Source organism: Mus pahari, chromosome 5 (genome assembly GCF_900095145.1).
Source record: "Mus pahari chromosome 5, PAHARI_EIJ_v1.1, whole genome shotgun sequence".
Classification (NCBI taxonomy): domain Eukaryota; kingdom Metazoa; phylum Chordata; class Mammalia; order Rodentia; family Muridae; genus Mus; species Mus pahari.
In genome coordinates, this window is record NC_034594.1 from 140,276,498 (window position 1) to 140,301,878 (window position 25,381).

General features: G+C 44.4%; 1 protein-coding gene across 1 annotated transcript in view; it reads left to right on the forward strand.

Annotated features, from left to right (window-relative positions):
- Positions 1–25,381, forward strand: part of Lmx1a (LIM homeobox transcription factor 1 alpha) — a 146,863-nt gene that overhangs the window by 114,634 nt on the left and 6,848 nt on the right. Inside the window, exons 6-7 of the mRNA XM_021198399.2 lie at positions 21,713–21,885; positions 23,944–24,021. Of these exons, the coding sequence (XP_021054058.1) occupies positions 21,713–21,885; positions 23,944–24,021 (251 nt within the window). The remainder of the gene's footprint in view (positions 1–21,712; positions 21,886–23,943; positions 24,022–25,381) is intronic.

Below are 25,381 nucleotides of genomic sequence, written 5' to 3' on the forward strand. Positions count from 1 at the left end.
TCTCTCTCTCTCTCTCTCTCTCTCTCTCTCTCTCTCTCTCACACACACACACACACACACACACACGTGTGTGTGTTTGTGCGCACGCGCCTGTCTGTGTGTCTATGCATTTGCTTGATCGCTTGCTTGTTTGCTTGTTGCTTGCTGTTATTGGTTTGCAGATGGACATGGCTACCCTCTCTGTTCTCTCCACCCGGCCCTGCCCTTAGAAGTACAGACACAGACACACATCCTGTCTGAACCCGGATTTCCTTTTTCCTCCCAGTCTCCTGTGTCCTGTGCCACAGATGCCACTTTCTGTATAGCCTCCCCAGACCCCGTGCTAAGGGCAGGGATGTATGGAGCCAGGTGTTACTGAAACATAAGTCAGGGGCACCCTCCTGGCGTTCTTGTGGAGAGCGCTGAATGTGAGCATCTCTGCCCCTCCATCCTCCACCTCAGGACACTCACGGTTTCTATGGGTGCTTTCTGTTCCGCAGAGCTGCTGGAAAGCTGCTTGCTTTCAGATGGGACAGGGATGGATAGATTAACTTTCTGGCCTACTCTCCACACCATGAAAGAATCAAAGAATTGAAGCTATTATCTGAAAAATCCCAGAAACATCAATAAGCAGAAAATCCTCGACAGATCATTCAAATGCAAATAACACTCCTTCTTTCATGAGTTATCTACCAGAGTAATTACTTTAGTTTTCAGTTTGGCCTTGGCGGTGGTAAAGACTTCTGAGACTTGGTCTAAGTCCACCACGGCTTGTTTACTCCTCACACTTGTGATTGATGCTAACTAAATTAAATTGAGGCCAGTTCAGCAAACATCTCTGGGCCTGGCTATCTGTTAGATGCTGAGTTAGCTACCAGCAATTACAAGTAGCAGGAAACCCTTGCATTCCAGGCACAGGGCTCCTTAGTGGACAAAACAATAACTGCAACAAAACCCCTCACCAGTGATTGTAGTGATTCGTGGTATAGTTGATGATACCGGTATGAGCAGCAATTTTTCTTGGTGAGTGTGTGTGTGTGTGTGTGTGTGTGTGTGTGTGTGTTAGGTGTAAATGACTCCTGGAGCTATTCCAGACATGATGGCACACTCCTGGAATCAGACCACTTGGGGTGTGGGGCAGGAGTCAGGGTGGAGGCAGAAGAATCAACAGGTCTTGGTTATATGGCAAGTTCAAGGCCAGCCTGTGTTACATGAGATTCTGTCTTAAATAACCAACCAAGCAAACCAACATTAACAAAACCCAGGAAAGTGTTCAAAAAGCGCTTCACAAGTATATGGCATTGAGGTGTTTTCTAAGTGGTTGCTGGAGGGGGGTGGTGTAGCCTCTCCTGTTCTAAGCTGCTGAAGGCTGTTGTATCTGAGCCTTGAAGGAAAGGCTGGATCGTGGGGCTCCTCTGGGGGACTGAGCTGCTAGTGCTGGTTACTGGTGAGATTGGTACTTAAACAGGAAGTGTTCATGTATTGTATTTGAATATATTCTGCACCCGACCTTAGCCGAACAACGGAGAAGGGACTGAATACATTCTGACGGTTGTGGAAAGACTGAACGGGAGTTTGTCGCAGGGTGAAGTTACTTGGTCAGTTCTTGTGAAAGAGAAGCACAGGGGATGGATTAGAGTTGGTGATGCTCCATGGCACAGGATGATTAGAGTTGGTGATGCCCCATGCAAAGGAGGGGGAATAAGCTACTGTGGTGGGAGGAGTGAGTGTGGACCAAAGTACAGGTTAGAGGTTTCAAATAATTAGTTCATTTTCACGTTCAGTCATATTCATTTCAACGAATCCCTACTATGTGCTAGACATCATTCTGAGTGTGGGCAGGTTACGATGGTGAGCAGAACAGGTCAAACCAGTGATATATGGCTTCGACTCCAGAATTGAAACTGTCATCAAGTAAAGTCAGGAATGCTCATTCTGAGGTTGACACTCGTGTTTCTACAGTGTGCAGATAATGTCACAGTAGAAAAAAAAAAACAAAACATGTCCAGAAAATAAAGAATCATCAAGGTAATTAATTCAGGTGGGGAGTGTTGAGTGACTTGGTGAATAGTGGATATGGTGGACAGTTGAGCAATTGAATTTAGGGCTTAAAGATGTGTGCACTTTCTCTCTCTCTCTCTCTCTCTCTCTCTCTCTCTCTCTCTCTCTCTCTCTCTCTCTCTCTCTGTGTGTGTTAATGACACACATTTAGGAATTATAGAAAAGCTGGCAATTTAAAACATGGTAGTGTCTCTACAAGTGTTCCCACAGATTTTATTGTCTGAGTCTTTAGGACTACAAAACACACACACACACACACACACACACACACACACACACACATGCACACACTCATTGACAAGTACCAATAGAGCGGTTGTCCTCAAAATATGACTTAGGAGGAAAAAGTCAGATTCCCCTGGGATCTTGCTCGAAGTCAGACTCATAGGTATCACTGGCTGTGTGGGAGTCGGGCACTAATCTTTTTAACTTTTTAAGTTCCGTACTGGAGTGCCCACCAGATATCAGCCACAGAGACTAGCCCCGTCACAAGGGTGGTCCCCTGAACCTCCTAGTGACATTGCTTATGGAGACTCATCTGTCTAAATTCCCTTGGGCAGCTGTGAGTTATTCTAACTCAGCTGGGGCTGATGCAGAGTCAAATTCTCCTCAAGCCTGAAGTGTTAGGACATCTGTTCTTAAGTCCTTTTAGTGACTCCTTTATGATGCCTTGACACTATGTAGCTCGCTTCATCACCACCAACATAGTGTACAGCTCAGACTGACTGACTCATGGTATCCCAGATATGCAGTGAGTAAACAGATATGAGGCAAGCTGGGCACTGGATAAGATTTTCACATAACAGCTTCTGAAATGCCCTCAACCTCTGAGTCTGCAACACACACACACACACACACACACACACACACACACACTCCACAAGTCCCTGTGTATTACCATCACCTGCATGCCATTCAGACATTTGAGTCCCTCTTCTGTGACCAGCCCCTAAGCCATGTAGGAAATATAAAATAGGTTTTGAAAAATTACAGTTTTCCATAGTCCAGATAGACTTCAACACAAGGTACAGCCAGTGAATAAGAATTCACTGTCTGGATAGATCAGCGGCTATTCAATGTGTGCATTTTTAAATAATACAGAGACAAGAGAAACTGGTGAGGGTAGAAGTGGGCCGTGAATCAGTTAACACAGTTTTAAAAGTAAAGGCTTTTGTGGGCATGGGTACCTTGCTCAAATTCTAGTTCTTCCTCCTCATGGCTGGTGACCTTGAATAAGCATTTGAGCTTCCCCTTTACTGTTTGTGAAGTGGAATGTTCTGAGGTTTTCACAGAGTAGTAACTCCTGTGGTACCTGGCACCAAGTACGTGTTCAAGAAAAGAGATGTATCATTATGCATATGTACTGGGCACTTATTATGGTCCTTAGCCATCCTGTTCATGCACTGGCAAAGAGAGTGGCAAAACCCAAGAGTGCCAAACACCCCAAGGACTTCTTCCTGACTCATCATTTTCTTCCTGTGAATGATTGGGAAGCTGCACATTAGATTTTCTGGCAAAGGCGCGAGGAGCCACAGCTGGTGTTACTTAATTTAACAGCTGGAGGGGGGGTGACCAGAGGGATTTGGGGGCACTGGAAGGAAAGACAAAGGTCACCAGACAGTCTCTGCAAATGGAACGTGTCAGTGGGATGGACTGCATGCAGCACTTTTCATAAGAATTGGCATACTGTGTATGCAGGTTTAGTGGCTATTCCTGGTTGTCAACTTGACTATATTTGGAATGAACTACAATCCAGAATTGGAAGGCTCACCAGTGACCCTAATCTGGAGGCTGGGAGATAGAAGTTTCTGACCTGGATCTTGGTATGGAGATCTTGAGGCNTANTGGCTATGGATTCCAGAAGATTAAGACAGGGCGATCTCTGAGTTCAAGGTCATCTGGTCTCTGAGTTCAAGGTTAATCTGGGCTACACCTTCTGCTAGAGACATATAAGGACATTAGAAGAAGGGAGTTACTCTCTCACTTTTTTGCCTGCTTGCCTCGTGGGACTGAACAACTGCTAGATCCTTGGACTTCCATTCACAGCTACTACTGAACCATTGTTGGGAATTGGACTGCAGACTGTAAGTCATCAATAAATTCCTTTACTATATAGAGACGATCTATAAGTTCTGTGACTCTAAAGAACCCTGACTAATGCAGCAGGACATTAGTTTATTTCAAATTATATTTATGTTCTTTTAAAGCAACCATCGACAACTTGGAGGTCTCTTGTTTTTGCAGAAATGTGTGCCTCCCTAAAAGCAGAGCTGGCAGTGGTGGTGGAAAGGGCATGGGAAGTGCTCACCACTCACCTGTGTTGGCTTGTGGCTCTCCAGGAGGCTGGGGACCTGCTCCACATGAATGTAAGGGAAAGCCATGTAGAGTTAGTTGGCTTGCCCCTGAGAAACTGGTTAGATCCAAGCTCTTACATTTTCCTCTTGCTTTTCTGAGGTCCTTTCCTTCTTTCCTGAGTCCTGGGTTTCTGAGCCTGAGATCAGGAACTTCCAGGGACTTGTGGAGAAGTGCAGATCTGCGAAGTGGTAAATTCTCCTATGCATCTCCACACTCTCTCCCAGGGCGTGGTGCTGCTCCAGCACAGGGTATGTTCTAGCCTTCCCATGCCTGGCTCCTAGGGCTGATTTCACAAAGCCAGTTTCTCCACACCTAGGTTATTTTTCTTGACTCTGGATATATCGAAAGGTGAAATATGAGAAGGTCATGGGAGAATACTGAGGCTAAAATTACAAGACACCAAATTGAGGGGCTGACTGAAGCACAGGTCAAGTGACAGCTACTGTGGCTACTCACATTGTATCATAATAAATTAGAAGGTACATCATTTTGGAGACTTAACATACATGCTTTGTGGATTTTCTTCACTGTCACACATACGTTGTAGAAGATTCTCAGGCTGATCTTCACAGAGATGCTCAGGCTAGGTATAACAGGATAGATGCTTTATTAACAATAAAAAAATTTATGCCTGATAACCCTGGAAGCTGCATGTCCAAAGTTGGGGTGCCAGCACTATTGAGGTCTCTGGTCAAAGCTTCTGAGGTTGCAAGTGGTCAACCTCTAATTGTATTCTCATGACCTGGAAAAAGACTCAGTTCTTTGGGATCCCTCTTACAAGGACACTAATCCTGCTTAGAAGGTAACCATCTTCATGACTCCATTACGCTTAAATGGTTTTACCACTAATATGATGATGGTTGAACGCAGCTGTCAACTCCACACACTTAGGAAGAAGGGACGTCAACTGAGGAATTGTCCTGTCACGTTGGCCTGTAGACATGCCCGTGGGGCATTTCTTGATTGCCAACTGATGCAGTAGGACTCAGCCTTCTGTGGGCAGTGCCATCCCTGTGAAGATCAACCTATGCTAATAAGAACATGGCCTGGAAAGTGAATGGATGGACATCATTTCTTCACGTCTCTGCTGCTGTTGCTGCCTCCAGGTTCCTGTGTGAGCTCCTACCTCAGCTTCCCCTCATGCTGTAATATGACCTTCCACATCCCAAGTTGCTTTGGAGCATGGCATTTATTAAGGCAACAGAAAGCAAACTAGAACAAATACCATCACTTTGGGGCTTAAGATTTTAATGTATGAATTTTAGGAGGACTCAGCACTCAATCCATGATGGTCTCAGTATACCTCACCAGAAACACTACACTTTGGCATTTGTGGTACAACAGAACAGTTATGCTCTCTCTATTCTCTCTCTCTCTCTCTCTCTCTCTCTCTCTCTCTCTCTCTCTCTCTCATTCATTGACTTACAACTAGAGAAAGATCCTTCAATAGATTTAATTTTCAAGTGCTCAATGGGACAGAAGATGTTCCGGATTGAGTAACCGTGATAAACTTTGTGATCATGAACAACAATTTTGTTAATATTTCCCTCTTTTATTTGGAAACGCAGAAATGTGATCATGGCAGATCAAGCTGAATGAGACATAAGAAGCATCTGTTTAAGTCCTTCAATTCATTAGTTGAAGAAATTGGAGATAAGTCTCTTGTCCCAGAACACATCTTGGTCACTGGTGGCACAGATAATATCAACTTTCTATACCCACTTCAGGCCTCTGGGCTGCCCCCTTTTGTGTCTTACAAATGTGGTTCAATCTGTGTTTGGTGGTCAGTCAAGGAGTTATGACTACTCACCTCTATTATTCTAGTTAGTGGGTATCCCCTTAAGATCCTGATCTTTGGGGTTGCCTAGAATGGCTGCATAGTCCTTTAAATGATGCATTTGGTTTAAGAGAATTAAAGTGCCTTAAACAAGGCTGATGTTATATTTCACATCGAAGGCACCAGTTTTGGTTCCTGTGTGTGTCTGTGTGTGTCTGTGTGTACATGCACATGTTTATGCCTATAGGTGGGACTAGAGGTCAACACTGTGCATCATCTTCAACTTCTTCTCCACTGTATTTTTTGAGTCAGGGTCTCTCACTGAACATAGAACTCCATGCTTCACGTAGACTGGTTGTCCATCAAGTCCCAGGGATCCACCTGTCTCTTCGTTCCCAGCACTGAGATTACAGTCATGCCCTGCCATAACTACTATTTACATGAGCGTCCAGCTCCTCGTATTCCCAAAGCAAGCATTTTTATAAAATGAATCATCTTCCCAGCTCACTGATACCATTTTAAGGTACACTAAGTTGTAACAGGACACAGTTGATGTGGTCAGAAAATATTTTACCCCAGCTTTAAAAATATTTTAAAATGTATTCCTTGACAATTTCAAACATGTATATAAAGTAGTTTACCATATTATTACCCCATTACCCCTTTTCCACTACACCCCCTGTACCCATTCTTTCTAGCAAGTCCCCTTCCACTTTTATGCCTTTAAAAATGACCTATTGAGTTTAATTAGAGTTGCTTGCATAGTGTGGGGTTATTTACTAGAACTCAGATAATGTATCAATGGCTACACCACTGAAGAAGAGTGAACCCCCACTCCACAATGCATCAAGGTTTCACTGATCTATAAAATAAAGACATATCTTACAATTAAATGTACCTTGTATTTGATGCAATGTGATAGTTGATTTCTAGGACAAATTTCAGAGACTGTGTCAATGTTAACTATTCTAGAGGTGATGCAGGAGGTGACAAAACCTTTGTTCTTAGCTGTTTGGTTCTTACCTAACAGCTCAGCACACACAATGGGCAAATTGAAGAGAGGTTTTAAGACAAAAAATGTGACAACATCCTACTTTCTCTTCCCAGTCTCCGGAATAAGATTTCTTCTAGATGCTTTGGGGCCTCTAAGTGTTTTTCCTTTGGCCTCTTGGATCTGGCCATGGTGCTGACTGTAGATTTCTAGTACTAATTTCCCAAGAATTCTGAAGTCTAAGTCCTGGAACCAAATGTCTTTTATGCTCCAGCGCATATTGAATCCTCTTGTATGAGCCTTACAACTGTAGCTTCAAGGAATCTAACAGGAAGATGACTTAATCCAACTTGGATTTGAGCACGGCCAGTGAGGCAGAGTAATTCTAGGGCCTTACCTGGCAGGTGAGACAGTCCCTTGCTGAAGTTCCTTGTCACTCTCAAGAACTGAATCAGCCAAGGCTCAACTTAGAAAGGATACACAGCTGTAAACATTTATAACACCAAGTGAGTTTGAATTGGAGAACCAGTAACCCAGCCAGTGAGGTGACAGACATGAAGGCAGATCAGCCTCCAAATTAACAGGAAAGCATGCTGCCGGGTCCCCTAAGTCGACATGCCAAGGAAGTGAGATAAGTTCTGGGGCATCTGGTGGAAGCCTAAGCTGCCAGGTGTGAGCTGGCACTGTGGGAAAATGCCAACAGCTGCCAGAGACATTACCCAAGGAACAGAGAGGTCACGGGAAGACCTTGGTCTCTCCCTGTCTTCTGTCTGCCTTGTAAATGTTTCCCGTTGGCTCATGCAGCAGCCTGTGAGGTTTGTCCTTCAGGTGACACAGAGCAGACAGTGAGCAAGGAATACACCTGAGTGACAGAAAACCTGCGAAACAGATGAGGAAAAAGTTAGAGATGTCTAGTATGGTAGAATGAAAAAAACGGAAACCAGCATATTAGTTCATTAAAGTTGGAGCCTTCTTTTGCGTTGAATAGAGAGCAGTTGTCTGGGCTTCCATGGTGAAAAGGTGAATAAAGTAGACAAAAAACCCTGAATTTTGGGTGATGAGGAACAAGTAGTGCCATCTACCTTTTCTCTTTCAGGGTGCATTGGGATTCTCTTGAAAAACAAGATTTACAGAATGCATCTATTTATATGTTTATCTATCTTTCCATCTCTCTCTCTCTCTCTCTCTCTCTCTCTCTCTCTCTCTCTCTCTCTCTCTCTCTATGTATGTATGTATGTATCTATCTATCTATCTATCTATCTATCTATCTATCATCTACCTACTTGTCTATCTAATCTATCATCTATCTCTATCATCTATGAATCCATCATCTATCTATTTACATAGATATATAAATAAACCACACACACACACACACACACACACACACACACACACACACACACACACACAGAGAGGATTTATTTGGGTGGCTTACAGGCTGTGATCCAACCATTCCAGAAATGGCTGTCTACCAACAGAAGGTCCAAGAATCCAGTAGTTGTTCACTACATGAGCCTTAATGTCTCAACTGATTTTCAGTATATCCCAGAGTCCCAACGAAATGGGCTCTAATTCCAGTGAAGGAATGAACTTGCCAGCGAGGGCAAGTAGACAAAGTGAGCAAGCTTCCTTCTCCCTTGTCCTTTACATAGGTCGCCCACAGAAGGTGTGCCCAGATTAAAGGTATATCTTTCCACCTCAAAAGATCCACATTAAAAGTGTGTCTTTGAAAAGATCCTTTACTGGTGTACTCAGCCTCTGGGGTTTTAGTTAATTCCAGATGTAATCAAGTTGACAACCAAGAGTAGCCATCACACAGTTTCTAGCTACAGCTTCTCATCCTACTTAAATTCAGTCCAAGCCTGCTGGCATGACCCACGTCTAACCTGAACAATCTACTGCCTGCTTTCGCTTTCCCTTTTCCCTTTATCCTCTTTGTGCACAGAGACTTGGCTATGAGAGCTGATCACTTTGAGCCAGGGACATTCTGCATGAGCTCACTGCTTGACTTGCTTTCTTTTGTCACCTTTTAATGTCATTTTACCTGCAGGATCTTAACTCCTGAGCATTCCGGCCACACACTAAAATACTATCCATCACCACTGATGTCTCTGTCACAGTCATTCTGTTTTCAGTATCTTTCATCACTATTTACATTTGACTTAGATTCTAAAATGACTCAGTTCATCATTTATTTATTGGCTATGTCTTCCCCAAAGGTGGGTAGGTTCTACTTGAGTAATGGGGAACATCTGTTGTATTCACAACTATATTTTCCAAGCCCACAATGATGGCTGTAACATTTAACTGTGCTCAGTGCTTGGTGTAGGGATGGGCCAAATCATCTCTTTGAATGGCATTTTGATTATTTGCTTGTATGACAGTCTTGCTACTTGTAACTTAAGTGGTTTTCCACCTCCTTTCTATTTTAAAATTAAAATCAATCTGTCTCTGTCTCTCTCTCTCTCTCCCCTCTCTCTGTCTCTCTGTCTCTGTCTCTGTCTCTCTCTCTCTCTCTCTCTCTCAAGAATGGGTAGGCACATACTTATTTTAAAGACAAGGTTTTACTCCAGACTGTCCTAAAAATCACAAGCCTCCTGCTTCAGCTTGGTGAATGCTGGGATTGCATGAACGTACCACCATGCCTGACTTATTCAGCTTTTTATTATGTTCTCCTTGTATATGATATATATATATATATATATATATATATATATATATATGCATGATATCACTTTGTGAATACGTTGTTGTGGTTGAGGATATTATTAATGGTTTGCATTTCTTGGGTGTCTAGTATGAAAGAAACTACAATTTGGAGAAATTAAGTAATATGTTGCTCCCCAAGGAAACAGCATTAGACTCAGCTTTCTGACTCCAAGGCCCTTTTCCTGCTTGTAGGGCTCCTACTGTTGGGTCTGCATCCTAGAGCATGGAAACACATGGTCCTTCCTGACCATCCTGTTCACCCTTTGGCACTGCCCTTCACTCAAGTGTGGTAACAGACTCTTGCTTTCTCTTCTTTATTTTGTGTCTAGTTTTAGCAAACCTACCTTAAGCTTTCTATAGGTCATCTTGCAGAAAGTTGCCCTGGTTGCCATGACCACATTGACCTCCCCTCTCCTGTATTCTCTAGAATCTTACATTTTACTAAAACTCTTCATGTCCTGTTTTGGCAATGTCTACTCTTTCATCTTCTCCACTACCCAGGACGTTCTTAGAGGCAGAGAGTCTGTATTGTTTGGGGGTGTATATTAATCACTCTGTAAAATGAATATTTTAGGTGAATACATGAATGATGGTTTAACATGAGGCACCTCTGAACATTGAAAATATATGTATTTATCTATGAAGATAATTTTATATAAAATTAAGAGTCTCATTCTGTGGGAGAAAAATAAATTCAGCTAAAGAGAAATGCGGTCTATGCACTTCTCAAGCACAGGGCAGAGAAGAGAGATTAATCTAGAATTCAGTGGCAGAGCTAGACCACGGCTGCTGCTCCACTCAGAGCTGCCTACGTTTCCCTGAAGCGCAGCTGTACCCACAATGCCACGTTATTTCTCATTTGCCAGCTCTCGCCAGTATCAGAAGGGATGAAACAGATGATCCAGAGGGAAGACTCATTCCAAGATGTGATCTAAGACAGTAAAGGAAACAGACATGTGTTGACATCCATGTAGTGTGAGAGAGGCACACTCTGGAGTCACCTGGGCCCTGCAAACAGAAGGGCTGATCAACACCGTGCTTCATCCTAGAAGAGGTGATAATGAAGAGAGGTGGGAGAGAGTCACTGGAGCTTGAGGGTCAAGGAGAGATGTCTGGGATGCAGAAGCCTTTCAGAGCCTCCCTGTCTCCTACGTGCTTGGGTACGTCCACAGCTCTGAGATCTAGCGGCCACCACAGTGACAAAGAGGAGGAGGATTCAACCTGTGTGTGATGCTGTCACTCAAGGTGATGGCTGCTAAGGCCAGTCCTGTACCTGACAGCCTCATATTCCAAGTCTTATGTTATCCTCACCCTTTCCTCTAGCTCTACCATTATGAGTTAAAGGAAAAACAGGATTTAAAAACTTCATTGTATTTTGCCCAGTTATTAAAACTGACAAGCATCATTGAGGATTTGGCTGAAATAGTTAAAATGGAGACAGGTCTTAGCTGCCTACGAATGGGAGGTTTTATGATTGATCGTGCCTCTTCAGAAACTCTAATGAGACCTCTTTGTGTGCACATTGCAGTATAGTGGGGGAATAGAACATTCTAGATCAGGACTTCTTAATCTTTTTTCTTCTTTAATCTTTTTCTAGATCAGGACTTCTTAATCTTTTTTCTTCCCATGGTGGGTTTTTTTTTTTCCTGAGAAATTTTACACAATCTTTAGGTATGTAAATTTACAAAATAGATCTTCATTTACTACTAATAAATCCCTTAGAAGTTTATTTTAAAGAACCTTCAGCATAGATACAAGCTTACTATTTATTAAAGACAAAAGCAAATTTACATAGTAATGAGCACTTGTGTACACGCTCAGAACCAAAGCTGCCCTGAGGTCGTGGGGAACAATATGGTGGCTCGCTGTCAGAAACACCCCAGATTCATTTACTGCAAGTTTGACCTTTAGTTGATTATTGGGCTGTTGTCCATTCAGAAACCCTTTATTGTTGTCAAGCTTCTCATGACCTCTGTATTTGTGACCTGTAGTTTATAAAGCTGAATTCCAGGTCAGTGATTCTCCAAGTGTGGTTCCTGACCTAGTGTGGTGGCATCCAAGTTCAGTTAGACCTAGAAAACCATTGGCTAGTCCCAGACCCACTGAATCAAAGCCCTGGGGACTAGCCCAGCCATCTGTCCAGCCCTCCAGGTGCTTCTGAAGCACGTTCAATTTTAATGAGCACTGTTCTGCAGTTATTGTAGGGATCTAGAGGTTGTAGAAACAGTATGTTTTTTCTCTTGCTGAGGTTTCAACTTAGCAAACTCTGTGATATATAAATACTAATAAGACTGGGGATAAATGAGTTAACAATAACGGTAGAAATTTAAAGCTAGTTAGTGATGTAAAGTGTTTCTAGTAATAGTGCCCTAAAATAAAGACCATCTTAGTATACCCAGTTTCACTCAAAGGTGTAATCACGTATCCTTTCCAAGGGGTAGCAATCAAGTTGGTTGCATATGGTTATACTCAGTATAGTTTTAATGTAGGGAAAGCTCAATCTCCTGGAAGAAATGTCTGTGTTATTTTCACCCAATTTTGCTTTTTCATTCATAAAGAACATTGTCTGTTGAAAGCCTTCCATTTCTAAGGGTAGCCAGCTTGCCAGGAGTAAGGACTTCCTTCCTTCCTGTAAGTTGACCCTGAAGAATGTGTGGTCTGGTTGACACCAGCTGTGATCCCTCTCTGTTTATTTCCACCTGCTTCTCTTCATGTCCTTCCTTCTTCTCTGTATCCTTACTACAACAATTCTCTATTTTCCCATGACTTTCTCCTATCTTTTTTTGTGGTAAAATAACTAGGTGTGTATGGATACAATGATAGCACATTGTTGGAATAAATAGCAATGTGAAGGAAAGATCATGTGGCATAAGGGTCATCTTTACTGAGCATCAGTGGTGGAGGTAGCTAATAAATCCCTGCCCTTTGAAGGTGGCCGGTCGGTGGGTTATCGAACGGCTGGGAGTCTGAGGGCATAGGTTACTAGCCTCTGCTCACCTTTCCAAAGCAGGAGAGGGTCTGTTCAGAGCTATGGTGTATTGGCCAAGGGCTCAAATGGGCTAATTACCTGTGTTTAAGTCCACAGTGAGTTTAACTAAATGGATCTCTCTTCTGCATGCTTCCCAGTGGGTCTCTATGCCCCAGGATAGCTATGAATGTGGCCCAACACAAAATATGAGGCTTACTTTGTGAGCATGGTGAACTTGTGTGTGTGTGTGTGTGTGTGTGTGTGTGTGTGTGTGAATGAGAGAGAGATAGACAGGCAGATAGACAGAGACAGACAGACAGACACAGACACAGAGACAGACAGACATACACAGAGACAGAGACACAGAGAGAAACAGAGACACAAAGAGACAGACACAGAGAGAGAGAGAAAGAGACAGAGAGATTTTCTATTGTAGTCCTTCATTGAAAATGAACTCCGTAGATGACAGTTCAGTGTGGCTGTGTCAGAAGGTTGTATACTCCCAAGCCTCTAAATTTGAGCTTATTAGTCAGTTCCTGCAAACTCCCTAACTACCTGGGAGAGTGTAATTTTTTGATGGTTTTTCTTTTCCTCCCTTTGTTTATTAACTTGAAGGGATAATTAACCCTTTGTTTTCCAGCCTTGCCTGCAAACAATTTAATATTACTCAGACAGTTAATCCTCCTGAAGACTACTAATTAATGCAACAAAATTGGACTGCTCCAAAGAGAGATGGCATTCGGTCCGCTGACGCCACTTTCTAAGTCAGAGCGAGCACACTCATCTTATTAATATAAGCTAATAGGATGTCATGCATATCACACCCTGTGCCTGATGACCACTGGGCAGCTGGACTAATGAGCTTTTATCTAGGCTGAGCTGTGAGCCCCAAACAACCAAATTAACTTGTTATGAGCCTCACAGCCTCCCCCTTGGAGGCCGGCCAGATGGAAACAGAACAAGTTACGGGCTCTGTTTAGTACACGCATCCCTGTTTGATTGGAGTGCTTTGCTTGTTGTGGCACAGGAAACTTCTGACACCGGTGTGTGACAAAGGCACCGGCACCATTAGTATTTGTACTCTTGCTCAGCAGTTTAGATTGCATGTGGTCCATGGGTTTCACAAGGCTACATATACTTTAGTATTAGATGAGAAAAAAGATGTGTGTGTGTGTGTTTGTGTGTGGAGAGAGAGAGAGAGAGAGAGAGAGAGAGAGAGAGAGAGAGAGAGAGAGAGAGAGAGAGAGAGAGAGAGAGAGANCTTGCTCAGCAGTTTAGATTGCATGTGGTCCATGGGTTTCACAAGGCTACATATACTTTAGTATTAGATGAGAAAAAAGATGTGTGTGTGTGTGTGTGTGTGTGGAGAGAGAGAGAGAGAGAGAGAGAGAGAGAGAGAGAGAGAGAGGCAGGATAGCTGTTAGTCTAAGAACATTTCAAATGTGCAATTCAAAAGTACTTTTGCCACTCAGGGCCAATACCACCCTGTTTCTCTCCATACCTCTCAATCACAAGGTCTCCCTTCATGAGGAAGACAGGAGAGGCATCCAGCTGTGGCCAGTAGCCAGAACTCAGGCTCACAGACACAGCTCCCCTTTGGGACCTTCCTGGAAGACTGAGCAGGGTGCCCTGGCTGTGACCCGCCTGGCTCTGACCCTGGTGGCCCCTCTCCGTATCCTGGCACAGATCCTCCTTCTGCAGTGGCTGTCTCTAAACAAAGGTGTCTTTCTTGGAACCAACTGCCTCACTCAGGAGCTTGGCTTTTTTGTCTGCTCCGCTTCTGAGATTCTGAGACTTTAGGAGCTGATTGGAGAGCGTCCTTGGGCTTGGCTGAAAGGTTCTGTGGGGAGGGAGGAGAGAGTGGGGCTGTATGAGGAACAGAGCGTGATTAAGATTGAAGTGAGCTCTGTCCCTTTGGGACTGAAAAGAACATGGGTAGACGTCCTCTCTCCTCTTGTTCAGGTCTTTCCTTTCCTTATTCAGTAATAACAGCCACACAGCCAACAGTTGTCCGGTGCCTGACATTTTGCAAGCAGGAGGCTTCTTTGGGTCCTCACAGTATCCTGGAGAGGCCTGACAGGTAGATATGTGGGCATGGGGGGCAGAGGGGAGGCACAGGAGGTAGACAAAAGAGTTCCAGCTCTGTGCCTCAGACAAGAGATCACTTTTCCCCTCCGGAGCCTCAGTTTAGTGACAGCCTCACAGGGCTGTAGCAGAAACAGTGTAACAGTTCAGGTGTAACAGGATGCGTTTCAGGTACTAGGTCCTTTAAACCTATTCTATAGATGAAGGAATGTTACCATCAGAGGGGTCTTTATCCAAGGCTCTAGGGGGGTTGGGCCTTTCATCTCCTTTCAGCTCTCAGTCACTCTGCATCACTGTGCGTTTCTGAACTAAAGAGCCAAGCTGTGGGTCTGCAGACACGAAGACTTTGAACTTTTCCCACATGTGACTTTGAGCACACATAGGTGGCTCTTGTTTCTTGTGCTTGATTTGCAGGTTAAAAAAAAAAAAAAAAAAAAAAACAAAAACAAACCCTCATTTCATCTCTCCTTCCAAGTGTGTGCTTGGGCATGGCCCTGCTACTAATGCCCCGTGTGTATGGTGGCTGGTTCCTGAACCTCTCTGCGGCTGTTGTGTAGCAGTTGGGAGGAGAGTTTCAGGCTATTTCTGAGTGATGATGAACTATGTGCTCATATGGAACTGGTGCTTAAATGATGGACATGTTCTTATTACAAAATCAGTGTGTAGCCTGATGCAACCAGCTATACATGAGCACAGCAATTTGGAGGCAATGGCTGTGCCTTCCTGATCCACAGTGCTCTGTACCCTAACATTTCCCATATGCTATGGCCATGGAACCCCTACCTGCAATCAATGCTGATCAAACCATCCCTCCACCAGGAAACCCCAGACAGCCTCTCCATCATATATCCCCCTTCCTGGGGTGAAGTGTGCAACCCCTGTCTGAGGCTGAAGGGCCCCTACACACCACCTCTCTGGTTCCCCAGCCTGCCCTCTAGTGGGGTCAGCTGAGCTCTTTGGGAACCCCTGCCTCCTCCTTGCTTCTTTCCAGATGCCCTCCCTCCTTCACTGCTGGTTTCTCCATCGGTTCATGTCTCCCCCTTTTCTAAATACAGTGTTTATTGGCAGTTCCAAGGACTTCAAGCGCTTTCTCTTTTATGTTTTTAACCACCTACTTGTCAACTTTCACAACTCACTGTCCCATCCTTTAAGATCAAGGGACCCTTCTTGCTCTTCTTGTACCTCCCCCAAGTACACAAGGCAGGGCTGGAGATGGAGCAGTGCGCTAGGAGAGTGTGAGGGGCCTCCATTCCTAGTTAGGGTCTAGACTTACTAGCCTGTTTGCTCCCCTGATGTCCTTCCACTTCTTCCACCTGTAAAGCTTTGCTAATTTTTGTCTTATCCGCTCTCTGCACCTGCACAACTGTCACCAAACCCTTACCCCCCTGAATCTTTCTGGGTCTTTTTTCCCTCTGAGCATAACCTGATTCCTCCTTGCCTCCATACTTCAGTGTGACCTTATATCACACACAAGGGTGGTTAACTGATGTTTGAGAATATCGTTTAATGAATAAATTCTTAGTCAAGTCAACCTCTTATAACTCACTCCCTTTGTCTCTTTCCTGCTCTCTTCTGTTTCTCATGTATGTGTCTGTGCTTGTGTGTGTGTTGGTGTGTGTGTGTGTGTATGTGTATGGTTGTGTGTATGTGTGTGTATGTGGTATGTGTGTGGTGTATGCTGGTGTATGTGGGTGTTCATGTGTGTGTATGTGTGTATGTGTGTGTTCATGTGTGTATATATGTTCATATGTATGTGCATGTGATGTGTGTGTTTGTGGTATCTGCTGGTATGTATATATGTGTTTGTGTGTGTATACACAAATGTGTGTGTTCATGTGTGCATGTATATGTATTCATGTGTGTATGTATGTGGTGTGTGTGTGTGTGTGTGTGTGTGTGTGTGTGTGTGTGTGTGTGTGATGTGCTGGCACATGTGAGGGACAAAGAAAAACCTTGAATATCATTCTCAGCTGCCATCCATCTGTCTTTCTATCTAAGCAGGATCTCTCGCTGGCCTTAAGCTCACCAAGTAGGGTAGGCCGGCTGGCCAGTGAGCTTCAGGAATCCATCTGCCTCTGCCTTCTCAGCACTGGGATTACTGGTGTGAGTGACGATGCCTTAAACATGGATTCTGAGGGTTCAACTCAGGTTCCAATATTATAAGGTAGGCAGTTTGCTAACAGAGTCATCACCCAGTTCCCTGTCAGATCTTTTGTTGGACCTTTTTCCTGGTGTGAGTTGAGCTCTCCTTGAAGACCTGTGTGTCAGGCAGTTTGCAAACACTAGCTGCATAGACTCTGTGTGTCTGAAGATGACCACTGCTCTTCTCAGAACTGATGGAATTCCAGTCCCCTACTGTGCAAAGTGATGGCTGAAACAGCTTTCTATATATCCAGTCACCGTAAGCCCCTCCCGGATCTCTTCCCCTGCTCCTGCTACCTACAGCAAATCCCAGAGCCTTCCTCTACTCCCCCAGCCTGCCAGACATTTATGAGGCTCATCGCTGGGGAAACACTGGGGCCTGTTCTTGGCTCCCCCTCCTCTAGCACGGAGATATTTTGTCTTTCTCCCTGACTCTCACCTCGTGGACGAAGGTCTGTTATCTTATACCCTGTTTATGGGCTGTTGGGATTTTTTCCAACAACCTGAAATGAATCTGCAAGGCCCCACAGGTAGTGCTGCTTGGTCTCCTGGCCATAAAGTATGGCTGGCTCTTTCATCTGCCATTACTTATATCATAAATGAGTGGGCAGAAAGACGGTGGGGAAACAGCTGCCCTAAACCAGTCCAGACTTAAAAAGAAGACGAAGAGGAGGAGGAAGAGTAAAAAGAGGAGGAAGAGAAGGAGGAAGAAGAGTAAGAGGAGGAGGAAGAGGAGGAGCAGGAGGAGGAGGAGGAGGAGGAAGAAGAAGAAGGAAGGAAAGAAAGGCCTGGAGAAACGTGTTCAAACTTGGTGCTAAGCCAGTTCATTTCACTCTGTAGGCTGTACAGAGACACTTAAGCTCTGGGCTTCCCCACTAGGAGTCAGATTTATTCTGTGCTTGTGTCTAAATGGCCTCCAGGGATGCGAACATTTGTTGTTGGAGAGCTAAGAGTGTTGTTCCTTTCATCTCTGCTGAGGGGTGTCACCTTAAATTATGAGGGAGAGCTCCAGCCTACATCTGGGTGTGGGAGGCTCTGGCAACAGAGGGAGCCTGCTCCCTTCACTGTTTGAAGGTTTTTCTACCATCTTCTGCTTCCCGGTACCCCAGCCAGCTCTGGGAGAAATATTTCACACTATATATTCCCATGGAGAAGTTTGTGGGGTCTGGCAAGTCTGCCCTGCAGAGAGAAGAGAGTGGCCCTGGTGAATGTCACAGAGTAGCTTAGAGCAGCCCAAGAAAGTCACAGAACACGGCAGGCTGCTAGTAGTCACACACTGGAAGGACAGGGATGGGCAGCTCCTGAGATTCCATATTACATGCTGTTCTGCACCTTCAGGATTTGACTCACCTACACCCACCAGGACAACTGGAAGTCCGTCCACATTGGCGACTATTCAGGTAGCAACATCCCAGATAAAAAGTATGCATGCTTTTGACCACAGCCGAGAGCATATTAGATTCTGCTAGCTATCCATTTCACAGTATACCAGTTAAATAGCTCCTCTTGCCCCAGAGTCAGGGCCTAAAAGAATGGGACATGGGCACAGAATGCATGTGTTTAGATGGAGAGGCAGGAAGTTGGGTGAGAGTTAGGGCAAAGGTCACTAAACTGCAGTATACAGACTGTATTTGGCTTGGTATCTGTTGTGCAAGTGCAGGTCTACTGGACACAGGTATGCCCATGCTTGTGGCTTATGGCTTCCCTGAGGCTATGGTACAGTGTCTGAGGTTAGAGAGTGGAATGTGAACGGAGACCAGAGAGTTGGCAAAGACTAAAGGAATTACTCTCAGAAATTTCACAGGCAAAGTCTGCAGAATCCTGTGGAGGGAGAATGGGACTGTGTAGACAACATTCCACACTGCTTTCCCGGAGACAGCTGGCACAGATGGGCCATTTTTATTATTTCAGATTTTACATCTTCATTAGTTATATGAGCCAAGGTTTCAATATCCATTTGCATCAAAAGATGTGGGAAATGACTGTCAAAGAATCAGACTGACTTTTCGAAAGACACTTGCAAACACCATGTTATTGACAACACTGGCAGATGATAGGCTTCTGAAGATCTCCCAACTTCATTTTAAAACCCACTCTATACTGAGGCAACCTTGGTGCACGTTCACAGTGTCAGTTTACTGACTCAGCCCTTTCCTAGCTGCCTGAATTCAGGAGAGCTGTAAGTCATTCCCCTTTCTTAGAAGTGTCACTGAAGAATTAGTCATATTAGAATTTCCTCTTTATATGCTCCCCCCCTTTAGGGGTTGGGGGAGTCTCTGACATGATTGAGGCCATTGAGGGTGAATATATACAGATATGACTTTCTTTTTCTACCTTTAGCCTCTTGGGGAACCATCTTATTTTACTGAAGCTTTTGCTTTCAATGTTTATTTTCTCCATGCTATTCTGCAAACCTCCTAGGATTGCCTTGAAAACCCTCTGCACAGCTATGACTTAGATCGACTGTGACATCACTCCTGGGAAAGAGCAGCTTCGGAGCTGAAGGACCTAGGGGCATCACCCTCCTCACGGGGACTCTAGTGCTGATGCTTTGTAATCTCTCGGGGTCTTTTATTTGTACCTTTGGTGGGGAGCGAGGCAGACGGAGACTATAAGCTTTCTACAGCATATGTTAAACATTACTCGTGTGTTGGGGGTCATGTGAGCTCCTTTGTACATAGCATCAGTGCTTCTGGGACACCCACAGGGTGGATGTTACTGTCATCAGAATGTAGTGGAGGAAACCAGCTGGGGGACTGGGAACATGATATGACTAGCAAAGGCTAACACGGGGGGTGGGAATGCCTGCCTACCTCAGCCTCCTCTTAGTTCAGCAGATTCACAATTGAGTGCCTCTTCACATTCAAATTATGTTTTGATTGTCCATAGAAAGAGGAAAAAAATTTAGCCTTTCATATAAAGGAAATGTTTGGCTCTGGCAGAGTGCCAATTTAGAACTCAGCTCACATCCTAACTAAACACTCATGTACAAATGTGTCTCCTCTACAGGAGAGGTAGGAATAAAGAAATGGCCTGTGCCACCTACAACTGCTGGGTCTGTCTTGTGGGCTGCTTAAAAGTAGCCAGAGGGACAGCAACTGTCACAGGGCCAGCCCATGAGGTAAGGGTTTCTCTGCATTGAGGGTGGAAAGATTTATAAGACTCAGAAATAATAGAGGGTCTCCTTAGTATAGCTTGGAACCACAACCCACAGCGGCTCCTAATGCACAAAAGGAAAAGAAGTAACTTATCGTGGTATTTCCTAGACCCTAGAAACAGCCTCTGAGCCTGAGAAGTGCCTATATGAGAGACGCCTTTCTACTTTGGGCATCACTCTCAGTTGTATATCCTGTGAATGTTCAGCTCTAAATGGGACATCTTAATTGACTACCTTCCTACTGGTCAGCCAAGGTTCAGGGAACATCATACAAGAGGAGGCAGAAAGAACACAAGAGCCAAAGGAGAGGGAGAGCGTTGTGAAATGTTGTCTTCTGCACATGGCATGGCTATTGCTCTTATGAACTCATAGCACCTGTGGTTGACTGCACAAGACCTGAACAAGATCAAGCCAGCCAAAGTTCTAGGATATAGGGAGAGGGAACTCACAAAGCTCCACCCCTAATAAGGACCTATTGATAGCTGATAGCTAGTATTGGAGAGTGCATTGTTTTTTTGTTTGTTTTGTTTTGGAGGTGTGAGCATTGGTAGGTTGTTCATGCTCTGGTAGATGACCCCACATCCATGCACATGTGGGGAACAGTCAATAGACTTAGTGGGTTTTACTAAAAATATAAGAAAACATGAAGTTAGGAGGTCGACATGTGTGAGACTATCTGGAGGCAATTGGAGGGGGGAAATGGAGGTAGATATGATTATATTTCATTGTATACATGTGTGAAATTATCAAAGAATAAAAAGGAGAAAATACCCCTGTGTTATTGACTGTTCGCTGAGTTGTTGTAATTCACACTTTTCTTAGGGAGTTGCTTACTTTATAGAAGTTTTGAGGAATTATAAGTGTTACCTGGTCATTCCAAGTCGTCTGTGCCTATAGATAACATGATGCTGGCTTTTGATGATCCTTCAAGCAGTGATATTTTCTACCTTGTGGTAGTAACTAAAATGTTTGACATAGTTCTGGGAAATTATGCCTGAGTACTTTAGGACTAGTATTGAAAAAAAATAGCATCAAGGAAATCATACTAGTAACCAACAGTTATTGGGCCTTGGTTATGTGCTGAAGAGCATTTTGAATTCCTTACTAATATAGGCTCATTTCATCTCCACAATGATTCCATGGAAGCAAGCTCTCATATGCCATGATCTTTATGTAGAAAATGGAGTCAGAGTTGATTAGCTCACTTAAGGTCACACAGTTAAGAAATGTACAGCCAGGACACCATGCTATGTATGATAAAGCAGTGAGGGTAAGTATGACTGTGAACTTTCTGGGTCTTGCTTCTGAGCTTTAGAAGTGGATTCTTAACATCTTTCTGGAAGCTTTTGGGTCAGCACTGCACAGGTTATCGCACTCACACCTAAAGCCATCTGGGATGTGGCATCCCAGAACTTATCATGGAGCAACAATTGGCTCCATGGGTGCATCTGGGGACTGAGGATACTGTCCTCTGCTTCATTCTAGGCAAAAGCGATGATGAGGAGAGCCTTTGCAAGTCAGCCCACGGGGCAGGTAAAGGAGCATCAGAGGACGGCAAGGACCATAAGCGACCCAAACGTCCCAGAACCATCTTGACCACTCAGCAGAGGAGAGCATTCAAGGCCTCCTTTGAAGTATCCTCCAAGCCCTGCAGAAAGGTATGAGGGGGTGAAGTCAAGAGAAGGGATCAAGGCCTCCTTGTCTGTATGCAGCACAACTCCCCTGGGATATTAAAGGGCTGTGAGGGGGAGGTCTGAGTGATGGAGAATGCTGCTCAGAGTCTGTGACAGTTATGAGCCCTGCAGGAGGTTTCAAAGATAACTAAGATATGGCTTGGGAAGTAATAGACTCTCCGCCCCGCCCCCTCCCCCCCCAACTTTCTACGTGCTTGCCAACTCTTGACTGACAAACGCCTCCCATTTCATGAAGTGCAACAAGGAACAATAAATAGCTAAATCATTGTGATAATAAGTGCTACTTGTGATATAAGCCAGATACCTTAACAGAGATTATGAAAATACAGTAGCTTGCCATGTGTGCTTTTATGGTTGGGTTTTTGGCTTATTCTCCTTGGTGTGTGGACTTGGGGATTCCCTGGGTTGAAGTTCACTCCTTCCCATGATATTTTCAATGGCAGAGATGTGCTCTGGTTTTCCACTCACCTAATGATGGGGATTTGGGTTGTGTTTTGTTGGGACTGTTATGAATAGGGGTCTTGTGAACATTTATGGAAAATTACTCATTGACTTAATGAAATAGTATTTTCCTTTTAGGCCACATTTTGGAGGAGAGCAAGATAAGACTGGGGGGGGGGGCAGTTCTGTTATTTATTACTTGGGTTCCAACAGTTGCTCCAGCTGTCTGCATTTTCCTAGCCACCATGGTGGGGACAGCAGAAGTAGTGAGTGAGCACCTGCCATTTTGAGGACATTCCTGGCGTTTGTGTCCACCTGCTTGCGCATCTCCTGTCCACACAGTAGGGGAAGAACTGGGTATTTGTTGAGCCATCATATATTCTGTCACAACTTTGATCTTGGAGAAGATCTCCTCATAGATGCTTTTCTTTCCTTGCATTTGCCACTCCCTACAGTCTAGGGGAGGTACAGGTAGGTAGTGAGATGCCCCAAATAGGCTGACAGTGAGGAGGACATGAGTGTATATACCAGTGTCACACAGGGAGAATGCTATAATAACGTAACAGAGAGGCTGCCAGGAGCTATGGGAAAGGGGAAAGCCATTTCATCTGGGCATCCACCAGGCTTTATGGACCAAGTAGGCTTCTGATCTGAGGCCCTGGGACATGGATAGGTTTTCAACAGGTGCAAGGGCCCCTGTGTCCACTCCTTATGGTGACTTAGTAGATGCACATGCCTCAACTACCTACCCTACTCATCTCACTTCTAAGCTTTATCCCAATTGCATGGTCAAGTCAATGTGTTTTCTGCAGTCTCCATTTTGTCTACTTATTCAGGCTCTTTTAGTCCTTCTTCCCTGAGTCTGCCAAGGAGGTGCAGTGTCTTGGAGTCCCTCTCACTATCACACTAGCCCCTCACCATATGCCCGGATGACCTAGATAGCCAAACCCATTTTCTTGTTATCTGGATCCCAACTGCCTTCATCTCTGCATGACCCCAATGCATTCACCAGTGTTAGAGTTGTTCACCTGACTCTGCTCCATTCCAAATAGCCCTCATGTTTTATATTCCACCCCCTCCGAAGGGCTCAGTCAAAAAAAAAATAGTGAACATGAATATTCAGAAAACACACAAAGTTACTTGGAAATAGACAAAGGCAAAATTTTAAGTCAATGACAAGACAAGAGGATAAGCAGGAATTATCTGTTTCTGCAGAGAGATTTTCACTTTAGTTTTCCTTAAGTCAATTAAAGCATATGAAAACCTACAGCTAAAGTGAGATCAACTCCAGTAGATCATTTAAGGCCCTAATTTCTGAGTACAAAAAACCCATAGTTCCTCCTGAGAATGTGCATCTAAATAAATGAGCATCTCTTCCTTTCTCTACCTTGTGAAAGATGCTTTCTCTGCCAGAAAGAAGAGTTCTTGTGTTTGGGCATATTTGAACATTAATCATGATCTAGTCTCTACTTAGGAATGTGACCTATGCCCCCACCTGGCACCACCCAGGAAATGGTTTACCTCCTACTCTAAGAGGTCAGTGTGTGTGTGTTTTATACTCATGTATTCAATTTCTTCAAGGTGAGGGAGACTCTGGCTGCGGAGACAGGGCTGAGTGTCCGTGTGGTTCAGGTGTGGTTCCAGAACCAGCGAGCCAAGGTAACCAGCTTCTCATCTTTATCTGTCTTTGTCTTTGTCTTACTGGTTTCTTCCAACAACAGCAGATGGACTTGCTGTCAGCCTTTCTATGCTAACTTATTTGGTAGAGTAGTTCTCTTGATAAAGGCGTACCATCAGCAATTATTTCAGCCACAGCACCTGGAGGAAGGGACAAGTGAAACGTCTGTGTTGTGAGACAGTGAAACAGTTTTTGTCATTTGTGTTAGTGAAACAGTGAAACTTCTCGTGGCAGGCAGAGTGTTATGTGTCCACTCCCAGCCTGCACTGTCTGGCCTCTTTACCTCCAGCCTTAGTGACCTAGGTAACGGACAAGTCCTGGGTTACTTATTTTCTTCCTGACTCTAAAAATATACATGTCCTGGCCATTTTCCCATAATCTTGGTTTTATTTATCCTTCTTTCTTTCATGTATATTCATGGACAGGTATGTACATGGAGTTATATGCATGGAAGTGTGTGCATTCACCTGAAGGCCAGAGGTCTTCAGGATAGTAACTCACCTTGGTTTTTGTTCTTTTGGACAGAATGTCTCACTAGGAGATAGAGTTCCTCAATTAGTCAAATCCTGGGGTCCAGGCAACCCTAGACATCCTCTTCGTCTCCATTCCTCAGTGCTGAGTAACAGAGTGCATACCAATACCCCTGACTTCTTGCTCAAGTTCTTAAACATTGAACTCAGGTCTGTGCTTACTCGGCAGCACGTTGCAAACTGAGCTATCTTCCCAGACCTTAGATGGTGATAAATTACCCTTCTCATTAAGTCACGATTCTGCCACAAAATTCCTCAGATCAGGGCTGTTATTGGTGTGTTGCTATTCCATCAACAGAAGAATTCATGGTACAGTCACTGTTCGAGAGCTCATGGGGTGTGCGTTCACAAAGCAGGGGCATACTGAAAACTCTAGGGAATTTTATGGCCAAGGGATTCATTTTTCTAGTATATCACACACATACACACATACACACATGCGTGTGCGCTTGGCAAATATTAAGATCTCACTGAGTGCTAGTGTTTCCCAGAGCACGAGTTGAGAAACATTGGTGAAAATAAACTGGGTGAAACTGTCACTTTACTGGACAGGCTTCTGATTTAGAGATACGGATCTCACAGGAAATGCCTCAAGCACAGGGTCCGCAGATGGGAAGGAGGTAAAAGAGTGTCTGGGCTCATCCCAAATCTCACCCACTGGGCAGTTCCTGCTCCACAACTCTTTGAGACCATGAAACACACATCCGCATGCTTCCTGCCCCACACGAAGCGGTTCCAGAGAACGCGGCATGTGGTCCTTTCTGGGAAGGAGTCTGTTCCTGAGAAGACAGGCTGCACTTTGCATCTCTGG